At 38.4% G+C, this 13,254-nt stretch overlaps 1 protein-coding gene across 1 annotated transcript; it reads left to right on the top strand.

The window, feature by feature from the left end:
• The first annotated feature begins 3,586 nt into the window (after positions 1 to 3,586).
• Positions 3,587 to 6,013, top strand: LOC146486512 (uncharacterized). Its single transcript, XM_085096458.1, has 2 exons — positions 3,587 to 5,735; positions 5,775 to 6,013. Exons 1-2 carry the CDS (start codon positions 5,046 to 5,048, stop codon positions 5,997 to 5,999), a joined length of 915 nt encoding a protein of 304 aa, XP_084952584.1. The 5' UTR covers positions 3,587 to 5,045; the 3' UTR covers positions 6,000 to 6,013.
• The last annotated feature ends 7,241 nt before the right edge of the window (positions 6,014 to 13,254 follow it).

The raw sequence follows: 13,254 nt of genomic DNA, 5'->3' as shown, positions 1-13,254 counted from the left end.
AATAGAAAATCACATTCGAACGAGCTTCAAAACCGTTTATAAAACGAGCGCCAAACATTTCCTGAACCAAAGAGAACGCCGGGAAGAACTTCTGTTGCGCATGTATTCAGACCCAGTGCCACTCAGCCAGACAAGTCAGCCGAGATAATTATAAAGGCCCAAGGCGCGAATTTGCCCAGCTGGTAAAATCGTTGAACCCCAGACTTTCGCTTTTTGTAATAGTTCAGGAATTCTGTTTTAAACGATGATAAAATTTATCATTATTTGGTCGTAACAGTTGCTAAAAAAAATTGATTTTATTTATACTTCAACCCTATCGCTCTTGGTGTTAAATCTATTTGGCGAGTAAAACGGAAACTTCAATTATCAGGTTTCCGTTACATTTCTGAATTACAGAAATGCCTTTTTTAATTGTTCCACCCTGTGAAATTTCCTAATAGTGATCAAAGCAGTTTTGGACAAAGAGTAAATGCTAAGCAAAATTGTGCGTCAAATTAAGGCTGTCGCTGTCTCAGAGAAACAAATTAAAGCCTTTTGTTAATCTGGAGCCTATGTTACATCAAACCCCCAAATTTGTCACCAGCTTATATGGTCTTACCTGGATATATTTGTCCCTAGGCAAATCTGTGTAAAATCGGTGCAACCTTTTGTGTTTGACACTTCAGTAAATTCACAGCAAATTTAGAGTTTTCCTTCTTTGGTAAATCCAAATAAATTTAACCCAAAGGGACATATTTCTACTATATCTAAATGTCGTCAAGCATTCGTGGAAACTTTTTATTTTTCACTGTTTTTTCCTGAATTACGCTACAAGTAAATATCTAATTTTGAATGATAAAAAAAACTTGGCAAATCTACAGCAAAGGTTCAAATTTACCATAGTAGCAAAAACAAGATAAATTTAAAGCAAATGCTATATTTGCTATACATTTGCAAATATTTTGTTGAGGAGAAAACATATGTGTTTACATTATCTTTGCCAACCAACGCAAATTCAGTTTAAATTTAGAGCCCAAAATTTGCTACACATTTGCTTCACTGGCAAACATAAGAAAATCCATTTTTTCGTCAAGTGATAGTAACTCCAAGAGAGTGGCTTAATCTAACTGTTCTACTAGAGTTAAGATGACTCCCCCTATATAATTCTTCATAGGGAGTTATGTTGACCCCTATAAGGAGTTATTTCAACTCCTGCTTGAATTTAACTCTGATGTGGAGTTAATTTAACTCTAATTAAAAGCGTTGAGTTAACTCCCTTTAGTAACTCCCAAATAGGAGTAAAAATCTCTTGCTAAAGAGTCAAATTAACTCCAAGACAGTGCGTTATTTTAACTCCTCCTGCGGAGTTGAAATTACTCCCCCCATATAACTCTTAAAGAGAGTTATATCAACCCCACTATAAAGAGTTATTTCAACTCCTGCTAAAATTTAACTCCAATATTGAGTTACATTTAACTCCATTTTAGAGTTAAAATAACTCCAACAAAATAACTCCACTAGAGGGAGTTAACTAAACTCCATCACAAGAAAAAATAACTCCTTTTAGGAGTTATATTAACTCCAAAAATAGTAACTCCACCTTGAGGAGTTATTTTAACTCCATTATGGGAGTTATTATAACTCTCTGAAATTAACGGTGTAGCAGATATAACCTCGCCGCTTTGCAGCGCTATCAAGTAACTACTTCTACATCGGTGAATAATGGCATTCACTAATTAAAATTAAAAACATTTTTTCATGTCAGTCACTGTCAGTAGATAAATCCAGCACTTCGGTTAAGAATTATTTATGGTTTTTGGATGCTTTCCTCAAGTAGTAATGGTGCTAACTTGTTTTAATTGTCACATTTTGTCCATTGCCCGACAAAAATTTACCTTGATCAGTGTTTATGCCATCCATGTCTATCACTGAATTTTATATAAGGACCTTTTTTGTACGAACGTTGAAATTAACCAAAATTTAAGGAAATATGTTTCCTGTTAACATCAAAGGATAGAATTTTTTGCTCTATTCTTGTGAATAATAATTACTAGCTATTTTAAGGAAATGTAAATTGTAAATGCGATCATAAACCTCAGTCTGTTATTCGTCACTATTCGCCCCCCTTTTTGACACTCTTTGCCAGTTCGTTCGGACACGCGCAAATGTCAGCTATTGAGCAGCATTTTACTAGGGTTATAGTTATTTAACAATTAATACAATGAATAGTGCAAAACACGCAGTTTCATTGGTGTAGCGGAGTTTCTGATTAGAGTACAGACGCACGAGTGACGTCCCTGAGTTATAGCTGATTGCCCTTTGCAAGAACAACCAGAAGACACTTTAATGGTCGCTATTCAGTCTCGGGCATATAAATATAATGCCTCTTAAAACATGGCCGCTTTGGCAATCAAATCCCTGGAATTGCATTATACAATGATCTTGTTTTGATAATAGTATATACCAAGGAATTTGGAAGTGCTTTATGCGCACTCTGGTTGCTGTTCTTGAAAACTGACATCAGGTAGTATCCCACTATTGTCCTGGATTTCGTGCCCGAGGTGACGATTTGGAACTGCTGGCTATCCGTGGGTTTTACATTTACTAATTCAAAACAAGAATTCACCTCAGTGTCTTTGACAATAGCAGATATAACCTCGCCGCTTTGCAGCGCTATCCAGTAACTACTTCTACATCGGTGAATGATGGCATTTACCAATTAAAATTAAAAAGAATTTTTCATGTCGGCCGCTGTCAGTAGATAAATCCAGCATTTACTTACCCATCGGTCAATAATTATTAATTAATTTTGGATGCTTTTCTCAAGTAGTAATGATGCTAGCTTGTTTTAATTGTCACATTTTGTCCATTGCCCGGCAAAAATTTACCTTGATCAGTGTTTGCGCCATTCATGTCTATCACTGAATTATGTATAAGAATCTTTTTATAAGAATGCCTTGACATTAACTAAAATTAAAGAACATACTAACAACATTACCAAGGCTGAGAGTCACTAAAGAACATTTTTATTTTGAACAAATTTTTTTCAAATCAACAGTTTGAATACGGATATGAAACTAATACATGAAAAACTTCGGTCTATATTGTCCAATCAATTCATACCCAAATGATAGATGTCTTGGTCACGTTCAGCTCAGCCCAAAAATTAGACGTTCTCATACAAAGACAGCGGAGAGTGTGTCTGAGTATACGTATTCCTTTGTCGTATCAAATGAACTTTAAAAATCAATAGGGAACAATATGAAATTCGTTTTCAAGACGTGTGGTACCCAAGCTATTTTTGACAAACATCATCAATGATCAAACCTTGTCTATCTCACATATGCTATAAGATTATTCAATTTACAAGGAAAACACGACTTAAGTTGAGCACCCGAATCGACACTTAATTGTTGGCCTCATTAGTCGCTGGGAAATGCATCCGGCCTAGAAGAAAACCTTTGTCATTGCAGATTTTATGTTCCCAGTGAGTTTAGTTAGGCATCAAAACAGTCACGCACGTTTAATCAATTTGTGGCAAGACAACCACACCACTTACCCTTGGTTAGAAAGCTACATATATATATATATTTGCAAAATGGTTTAATTAAAACCACTGTTTACAAAAGTTGTAATGGGTACAATTATAGTCGCACAATCATCGGCTGCTGTCTTCGGCAATGGTTTGGTTTTGGCCGTCATCGCTCGTTTTAAATCGTTACGAACTGTTCCCAACCTCCTCATAGCAAATCTTGCGTTAGTTGACCTGCTCAGTGCAGCTATTAACATGCCGATTCATATGATCTACACGGTCTTGCAAGTGAGTTGGTACAGGGGACAGCCTCTGGCAATCATTACCAGCTTCTTCAGTCGTCTTTTCGTGTTTCTGAACCTTGCATCGATGTTAGCCTTGTTGGCAAACATGTACTTTGCAATTGCTTTCGATTTGAAATACTACGTGTGGAAAAGCAACCAGAAGGCTGTAACCTGTTCTCGTCTCATCTGGTTCATCTGTACAGTACTCGTGGTCTTGTCCTGCATCCCGCTGCTCAGTATCGATCTTGGTGATGCGCCTGTTGCTGAATACAAACCGAAGATTTTCAAGGAAGGAAAGCCTTTCATCGTACTTTTCGTGGCATTTTTCGTCATCTGTGCAACAGTGCTGGGTGTCTTGACAGTTTTCGCCATCAGGAGAAACAAAAAGCAGGTATCTAAAATGGCATATGACTAACCTAGGTTTAAAAAGGTTCCAATAATGACAATAATCATGCTTTACGAAGTGAGATCTTTTTTGCTGACATTACGCCAGTGTTATTAATCGAGCTGATCGTTTCCTGTTTAGTAAGCACTCATGTAAATGTGAATTTAAAAACTAAAAAAAACTTGTCTTTGACTTAGGCCGTTTGTGTGAGGTTAACTGCGGATAGCTGAGAATTGGCCAAAATAGTTACTGTCAGCTGAGAAATGGTGGAGGTTTTTAACTGATAGCTGAGAAACGTAAAGAAAACTGTTAGCTGAGATGTCTAAGCCATGGCTGAGTAAAGTGTGAATTTTGATTTATGCTCAGTTTTATTTTACTGTGTCGTTGAAGCCTGGCGAATATAAGTTGCCAACGAACATGGCGCGGAGATCATCAAAATACTTGTCTCTAGAAAGTGACATGCCTGTGGCCGAGATTAGAATCACTCGAAAGTTCTTTGGAAAACTTCGGATCATACTCGTCATTGTTCGGCTACTAAATTGAGAGAAACACCGTTTATATGGCACAATTAATTGATAGCTGAGAAATGGCGTAACTTTTAGCCGATAGCTGAGAAATGGCTTAAAATTGATCTCAGACTGAGAATCCAGCAACCCCATGAAGACCCTCTTGACTAAAAATTCCTAAAATATGTATCCTACAACAGGCTCAATGCTTTGGTGTTATCGTGTCCGTGGACAACCCGTGGGAACATATTTTTTCAGCAGTCTTCATTCGGCTTCCTTGCTAGTGATGAATTTAGAGAAATCATTAAATTGCTTATCTTAACAGATTTTTTTCTTCTTCCTTATCGCAGAGAGCAGAGATGAACTTGCCTGCTCTTCAAGCTCAGGCTCGACTTAAGAGTGACATCAAGACGACCAAAACTATTGCAATTACAGTAGCAGTCTTCTTCATCTGCTACGTTCCCGCCCTGGTGTATGCAGGTGTGGGGCGACTTGACAGAAGCCCCACTGACATTTGGTTTTCCTTTCTGTCGTGGCTCGCTCTATACTTCTCGTCCACTGCGAACCCGATCATCTATTATCTACGGACCAACAAGTTTCGCTCCGTCTTTAAGCAGTTTATGAAAGATCCCATCGGATCAAGCCCCTTCAAAGAAAACCCAAGAGGGACTGGTGAAGGAAGATCCAAACCAAATGTGGAAGGGGGTGCAATTACAAAGAAGGATGGCGACGCAGATTGCGATGGCCTCCAACCTGAAGAGATTCAGATAATGAACGATTATCACGGACAACGAAGAAATGGGATGGTGATTTTATCAATCCAAGCCCTGGAAGCTCACCTGAATGAAGAAGGAGGCGAAAACCAGCATAGAGGTAAAGCCGTTTGCTCAAATTCTACCAGCCTCTCTTTCTCGCTCAGCCGACCATCACAATTTCTGATCGAGCAAATAGAAGACGTCTCTGCAACCACAATTCAAGCGCAGAAGTCAGATGACCGAGGAGGCGATAGAATTAAAGTAAAAAAGGAAGAAGCTCTAGAAACAAAAAGAGTGAATAAGGGGCCCAGGAAAGGAAAGCCACCTGCTAAGATGAATGCTCATCTGATGTCTGGATGTCGAGCTGATGTGAAACGCGAAGTCGTCGCCCTCTGTTCTGTTGTGGTGGAAACAAAATGGGAAGACATTCTTGAAAGGAGACGCAATGCCATCACGCCTGCCTTCAGGGATCAACCCAACCTTGCTTCATTTGACATCTCGGAGGAGATGAACAAAGGAGAAGATACCAAAGATATGGTAGTTGTAGAATTGGAATGACAAGAACACAAGAAATGCATGCGAAAGTCTTATTTCTTAGCATTGATTTTTCTTAGCTCCTTTCCAATTTAATTAAAAATTGACTCAAAGGCAACTGCACCAAAACAAATAAAGAAACTCTAAAATGGTGTAAAATGTACAAATTAATTAATGAGCGAGAGTGAGCTTTATATTTCTCATAAGAGGTTAAAACATCCAATTTTAAGAAATCATAGTAGTAGATCGTTTTACCGTGAAAACACCAATTTATGTGATTAATAAACCTTGTGCGAAATTGTCTGTTTGTTTGTTTGTTTGTTTATTTTGTATTGGTTTGAAGTCAGCTCGAACACTTTCCAACCCCTTCCACTACTCCCCCGGGTTAATTAAAAGAGGGTATAAGAAAATAAATAGGAAAAATGAAAACAAAAAAGTCAGCCTAAATTTAATGAGAGGGCGACTAATAGGAAAATAAAACGTAAAAGCTAAACTGAAATCCACTCTGGCTGGACTCTAGACTCTGATCACGTGCACCGGTAACTTCATTCAATGACGTCTCCGTGCGTCTACAATCTAATCACAAACTCCGCTACACCAATCAAAACGAGAGTCTTACAGGCTTCATTGGGTTCATTGTATAACAGTCTATACCAAAGCATTTGAAAGTGCTTTTCGCGCGCTCTGGTTGGTTGCTTAAACATCAGGTAGTATCCCGCTATTGTCCTAGATTTCCTACCCAAGGTTAACAATTTGGAACTGCTGGCTATCCGTTGGTTTTACATTTACTAATTCAAAACAATAATTCACCTCAGTGTCGGTGACAATGGTAAATATCACCTCGCCGCTTTGCAGCGTCATCCATTATATAGTTCTACATTGGTGAATAATGGCGTATGCTAATTAAAATTAAAAACAATTTTTCATGTCAGTCATGGCCAGTAGATAAATCCAGCATCCTCTTACACATCCGTAAATAATTTTTCAAGATTTTTTGGATGCTTTCCTCATGTAGTAATGGTGCTAGCTTGTTTTAATATTCACATTTTGTCCATTGCCCGACAAAAATTTACCTTGATCAGTGTTTATGCCATTCATGTCAATCACAGAATTATGTATAAGAACCTTTTTATAAGAACGTTGAGATTAACTAAAATTAAGAACATATGATCCCTGTTAAGATGAAAGGAGAGAATTATTTTGCTCTATTCTTGTGAACAATAATTACTTACCATTTTGAAGAAACGTAAAACGTAAATGCGATTATAAACCTCAGTCTTTTATTCGTCACTATTCGCCCCCATTATTTAACACTATTTGCCTTTCGTTCGGACACGCGCAAATGTCAGCTATTAAGCAGCATTTTACTGGCGTCGTAGTTAAGTCACAATTAATACAATGAACGGTATAAAACTCGCAGTTTCATTGGTGTAGCGGAGTTTGTTATTAGAGTACAGACGCGCGAATGACATCACTGAGTTAGCTGATTGCGCTTTGCAAGTAAAACCAGAAGACACTTTAATGGTCGCTATTTCTCGGGCATGGTATAATGCCTCATATACCATGGCCGCTTAGGCAATAAAATCCCTGTAATTCGCTTTATTATTCCACTATTATGTCATTTCACCAAATAAGGTCAAGAGAACGCGCAAAATATGAGACCGTAATACACTGTAGTGTCCCGGTTTGACCGGTTTACAACAGAGCGAATACGGACGGAAAAGGCAGGAAAAGGAGCAACAATGGCCGGACTGGACGAAGAATAGTTTTTGAAACGATGCAAGCTCGAAAACAAGTTTTTAGCATGCCAATCACTTGTCATTTATCTTTTCATTTTATCCAATCAAATTAAAGACATTTAACTGGCTTTCTGTGTTGTTTACGTCATTCGTACGCACCATATACTGATGGACAGTTAATGCCGGGTGTATTTCAAAACTGTTATCAAAACAGAGAAGCAAAAATAACAAAATTTTTTCGTACTGGAATAATAAATCTCTTATTTGATGGTTTTACATATAATACTCGCGGACATTTTGCTCATTGCTCGTATTTTTCCTCGCCCCTTCGGGACTCGGAAAAATACTACACAACTCGCAAAATATCCGCGCGTGTTATATGTAAAACCATCGATCGATATGTAAAACCATAAGATCTATATAGCCAAACTCTTGCATATAAACAAAAACAAAGGTGTGGCTGACTAGGGCCCTTTAAAGTGTATTTTCAAATTTTTTCATTGTAGTGAGGCGGGTCTCTTTCAACAACGAAAAAGCCGAGTTCGCCGGCAAAACTAAACTCAAAACAGTTTTTGACCATATGCTCAATAAATAGATTTTGACTTCATACTGACTAACATTTTCCGCTGATTAGTGTGTTAGACAAACTGAGGTTTTTCTCTTGTACATTTCACTGCGGTATACATAGAACAAGAACAGTTAAACTGAAAATACTTTAAAAATTATCTGTTGTGTTTCGAGATCGATTTCTGCCATTTTCAAAGACATATTTCAGTGTATGTTGTTTAACTTTTTTTGGTTTGATCTGCTCAGATGTTTTAGCTGAAAGGAAACGCAATTTTATTCCCCGAATTTACTACCTGTTAGATACATACCTTTATTATTCCACTATTATGTCATTTCGCCAAATAAGGTCAAGAGAACACGCAAAATATGAGACCGTAATACACTGTAGTGACCCAGTTTGACCGGTTTTACAACGGTGCGAATACGGACAAAGACATTTCACTGGCTTTCTGTGTTGTTTACGTCATTCGCACGCGTCGAGACTGATGGACAGATACATAATGCCGGTGTATTTCAACACTCTTTCTACAAAAGCTTTTTGTAGTGGAATAATAAATCTCTTATTCGATGGTTTTACATATAATACTCGCGGACATTTTGCTCATTGCTCGTAAATACTACGCAACTCGCAAAATATCCGCGCGTATTATATGTAAAACCATCGAATAAGAGATATTTATACAATGATCCCGTTTTTGACAAAAGTATATACCAGGGCATTTGGAAGTGCTTTATGCGCACTCTGGTTGCTTTTCTTGAAAACTGACATGAGGTAGTATCCCACTTTACTTGGCTGGCTCCGCGAGCGGGCAAAATGAGTCAAATCCTGCGCTGTGATTGGCTACCCGAGCGGGCAAGATGGAGCTATCTTGCCCGCTCGGGATTACCCGTTGCCCGTCCGCTTGGCAATCAAAAGTTTAATCCCAACAACAATGCAATCTTTTCTTCGATTTTCTCGTTGTTTTGGGGGAAAACGCTCACTAAAAATCTCGGTAATTGTCCTGGTGTAGTGAAAATTTTGTTTCAGCTACAATGAATGTGAGTTGAATCGGTGAGTTGCTCTGCGTGTAGTAAGTAAGTAAGTAAAACCTTTATTTTGACACGATGAGTATTTAAGCTATGCAGCTTGTGGGGTCGTGTAAGTATTTTAGATAGAGTTGATTTTGTAAAACTTGTTGTCTCAAGTCGAGTGCCAAATTGATAGGTTCTCTAGGTTTGCAATGACTGTATTTAAATCATAGCGTAGTGGAAGTTGCGCTAAGTGTTTAGAGCAGTTCAGAAAAGTATTTTTCTCAAGTTCGCCGAAGAAGCTCACGTTTTTAATTTAGCCGCGTCTTGCTTGTTGTTTAACAACAAAATCTTATCAAAGTTTAGCCCAGTTTTCTGATTTACCCGCTCTTTTTTTCGGCTTATGTTTGCATATAATCTCAAAATCTATTGTTTCATTCAAGAATTAATGATTGGAAGCCGAAAACTGTGAAAAAATTTTTATTATTTACGCCACCGCGCGATCGGCTGAAAATGGCGAGTTTGCCGGATTCTATTCAAATCTTTCCGCTCTTGCGAAAATCTAAATTTTTCGTTCTCAATAATTGTTTACTCCCTTTAAGCCATTATAAAGTTAGAGCCCTAAGATAATTTAGGATTCCTTGTTTTCCACGATTACATGCTAATCTAAAAATGCACTGAAAATAAATCTTGCACCGGCCGGCTACGAAGAATTTCCTTCCGAGCAGAGCAGTTTCATGTCCTGTTTTGTTTTGTTGTTGTAGTTTTAGCTTGAAGGTAAAGCCATAAAATAAATCCTTTATTGACCAAGATTGTTCGGTGAAGATGGCTGGATATTGGCCTCGTTCTTTTTTTTTTTTTTTTGCGTTTTTATGGACCGAGACGAATAAAACGCAAAAAAAGAACTTGGCAATTATCTAGCCATTTTGACCTCACGCTTGGTCAATAACGCATATATATTGTCCTGGATTTCGTGCCCGAGGTGACGATTTGGAACTGCTGGCTATCCGTGGGTTTTACATTTACTAATTCAAAACAAGAATACACCTCAGTGCCTTTGACAATGGCAGATATAACCTGGAAAGCGTCCGGCCTAGAAGAAAACCTTTGTCATTGCAGATTGCAGATTGCAGATGTTCCCAGTGAGTTTAGGAATCAAAACAGTCAGACACGATTAATCATTTTGTGGCATGATAACCACACCACTGGCCCTTGGTTAGAAAGCCACATATAGATATATAATATTTGCAAAATGGTTTTCTTAAAACCACTTCTTATGAAAGTTACAATGGGTGCAATTATAGTCGCACAATCATCGGCTGCTGTCTTCGGCAATGGTTTGGTTTTAGCCGTCATCGCTCGTTTTAAATCGTTACGAACTGTTCCCAACCTCCTCATAGCAAATCTTGCGTTAGTTGACCTGCTCGGTGCAGCTATTAACATGCCGCTTTATATGATCTCCACGGTCTTGCAAGTGAGTTGGTACAGGGGACAGCCTCTGGCAATCATGACCAGCTTCTTCAGTCGTCTTTGCGCGTTTCTGAACCTTGCATCCATGTTAGCTTTGCTGGCAAACATGTACTTTGCAATTGCTTTCGATTTGAGATACTACGTGTGGAAAAGCAACCAGAAGGCTGTGACCTGTTCTTGTCTCATCTGGTTCATCTGTACTGTGTTGGGGCTCGTGTCCTGCATCCCCCTGCTCAGTATCGATCTTGGTGATGCGCCTGTTAATGAATACAGAAGGGAGTTTTTAAAGGAACCAAAGCCTTTCATCGTTCCTTTCTTGGCATTTTTCGTCATCTGTGCAACAGTGCTGGGTGTCTTGACAGTTTTTGCCATCAGGAGAAACAAAAAGCAGGTATCTAAAATCGCATATTACTTAGCTAGGTTTTAAAAGGTTCCAATATAATCATGCTGTACGAAGTTAGGTCTTTTTTGCTGACATTAGACAGTGTTATTAATCGAGGTGATCGTTTGCAGTTTAGTTAGCACTCATACAAATATGAATTTAAAAACTAAAAAAAAACTATTTTTTTTTACTAAGGCCGTCTGAGTGAGGTTAACTGCGAATAGCTGAGAATTGGCCAAAATATTTACTGTCAGCTGATAAATGGCGGAGTTTTTTAACTGATAGCTGAGAAACGTAAAGAAAACTGTTAGCTGAGATGTCTAAGCCATGGCTGAGTAAAGTGTGAATTTTAATTTATGCTCAGTTTTATTTTACTGTGTCGTTGAAGCCTGGGAAATATAAGTTGCCGACGAAGATGGCTCGGAGATCACCATAACTTGTCTCTAGAACGTCGTATACCAGAAGATTGAGACCGTCAAACCCGTATTAGCGGACCCCATATTAAGCCAACACCCTCTATTAAGCTAACAGAAGCACAAGTCCCATTTTTCCTCCCCCACATTTACTGTAAAAAGAACCTGTATTGAATAGACACCTCTATTAAGCGGACACGGACACCTTAAACTTGCCTTTTATGGTGATTTCTATTGTTAAAACCCTGTATTAAACTGATACCGCAAAAAGGATGCACGTTTTTTGACCACGTTTTAACAGATCGGTCAATTAACTTTGCCGACAAAAGAGCTGTCTAATCTTTGTAGAATTAACTCCAGCAAAGTGAGAGTACACGTGGATAGCGAAAGTGAGAGTACACGTGGATTTACTCCAGCAAAGTGAGAGTACACGTGGATAGCGACTCGGGCGAAGAGCATGAACTAGACGCAAAAAAGCCTGTCTTAAAATCTGACCGTGAAGCTTAAAATTGGCAGATATGTTACTGGCGTATTCTCGCCATCATAGAAGGGACGATCTTTTACTGGCCATTGGTAAAGTTAATGCCTTATTTCAAATAAGTAGGCTTTAGGAACTGAAGCAGCCACGAATTAACACTTTGTTTTGCATTTTTCGCTTAGAGTTTGCTGTTGTGGTCTACTTGTACAAAATATTCTTGCCAGCCTACTGCACGAACCACAGAAACGCAACATTTTCCTTATTGCATATTGTTTGTAGCGAACTTTTATTCTTGTTTTGATTGTGTGAACCTTTGCATAATTGGGTCGATATATAGACACTGTTTCGCTTTACAACTTCTAATATTAAAAGTAAATGATTACATATACTTGTCATTGCTTATGGGACTACGGCATTCCACAGTTATCGTATACGTTTACGATAATGGTATTTGGCTTTTTCAAGGCCTTTAAATGCTGAGGAATGTTAATATGACCCTTTTAGGACGAATTCTACGGGAACCTGTTTGCAGGGGACAACCTGTATTAAGAGGACACTTGGAAGGGTCGCGAGGGTGTCCGCTTAATACAGGTTTGACGGCATACAATGTTTTTTAAGTCTAGAAAGAGATTGGAATCACTCAAAAATTCTTTGGAAAACTTCGGATGATACCCGACACTGTTCGGCTACTAACTTAAGAGGAACACCGTTGATATGGCACAATTAATTGATAGCTGAGAAATGGCGTAACGTTTAGCTGATAGCTGAGAAATGGCTTAAAATTGATTTCGTAGCTGAGAATCTAGCAACCCCTTGCAGACCCTCATAACTGAAAATTCCCAAAATGTGGCCTACAACAGGGTGAATTGCCCATAATTTCAGAAGTACTCCAAATGGAATGATGCGTACCATTTGATTTTCCAACTGAAATTTCGTGGTTTTCTATGTAAATGGTAATCACCCCAGGTCTTGGAAGAAAGTCGTGCGCAGCGAAATCGAATAAAAATACACTTTGGGATCTTTTTGATAAATAAGCTTTATTCATCCATCTTAAATAATATAAATATACAATGGATTAACATAATCTGATCTAAAGTTAGAAATACACAATCATAAACAAAGAAGCCCTGCGGCCCGCGCCATAAAAGAGTTCGCATGTCTTTTGGTTGTTGCTCTTGGTATTGCTACTTGTCCTGGTATTGATCTCAGGTTATAGCTGTAG

The sequence above is a fragment of the Pavona decussata genome, unplaced genomic scaffold (genome assembly GCF_977016875.1).
Source record: "Pavona decussata unplaced genomic scaffold, jaPavDecu1.1 SCAFFOLD_21, whole genome shotgun sequence".
Taxonomy (NCBI): Eukaryota; Metazoa; Cnidaria; class Anthozoa; order Scleractinia; family Agariciidae; genus Pavona; species Pavona decussata.
This window is presented reverse-complemented; position numbering and strand designations above follow the sequence as displayed.

What these genes read in the sequence shown, in the direction of transcription:
- LOC146486512 (XM_085096458.1), top strand. Translation starts at nt 5,046, where the DNA reads ATGAACTTGCCTGCTCTTCAAGCTCAGGCTCGACTTAAGAGTGACATC. An exon ending in AAGCTCTAGAAACAAAAAGA is followed by an intron (nt 5,736 to 5,774) that starts GTGAATAAGGGG and finishes CCACCTGCTAAG; the next exon opens with ATGAATGCTCATCTGATGTC.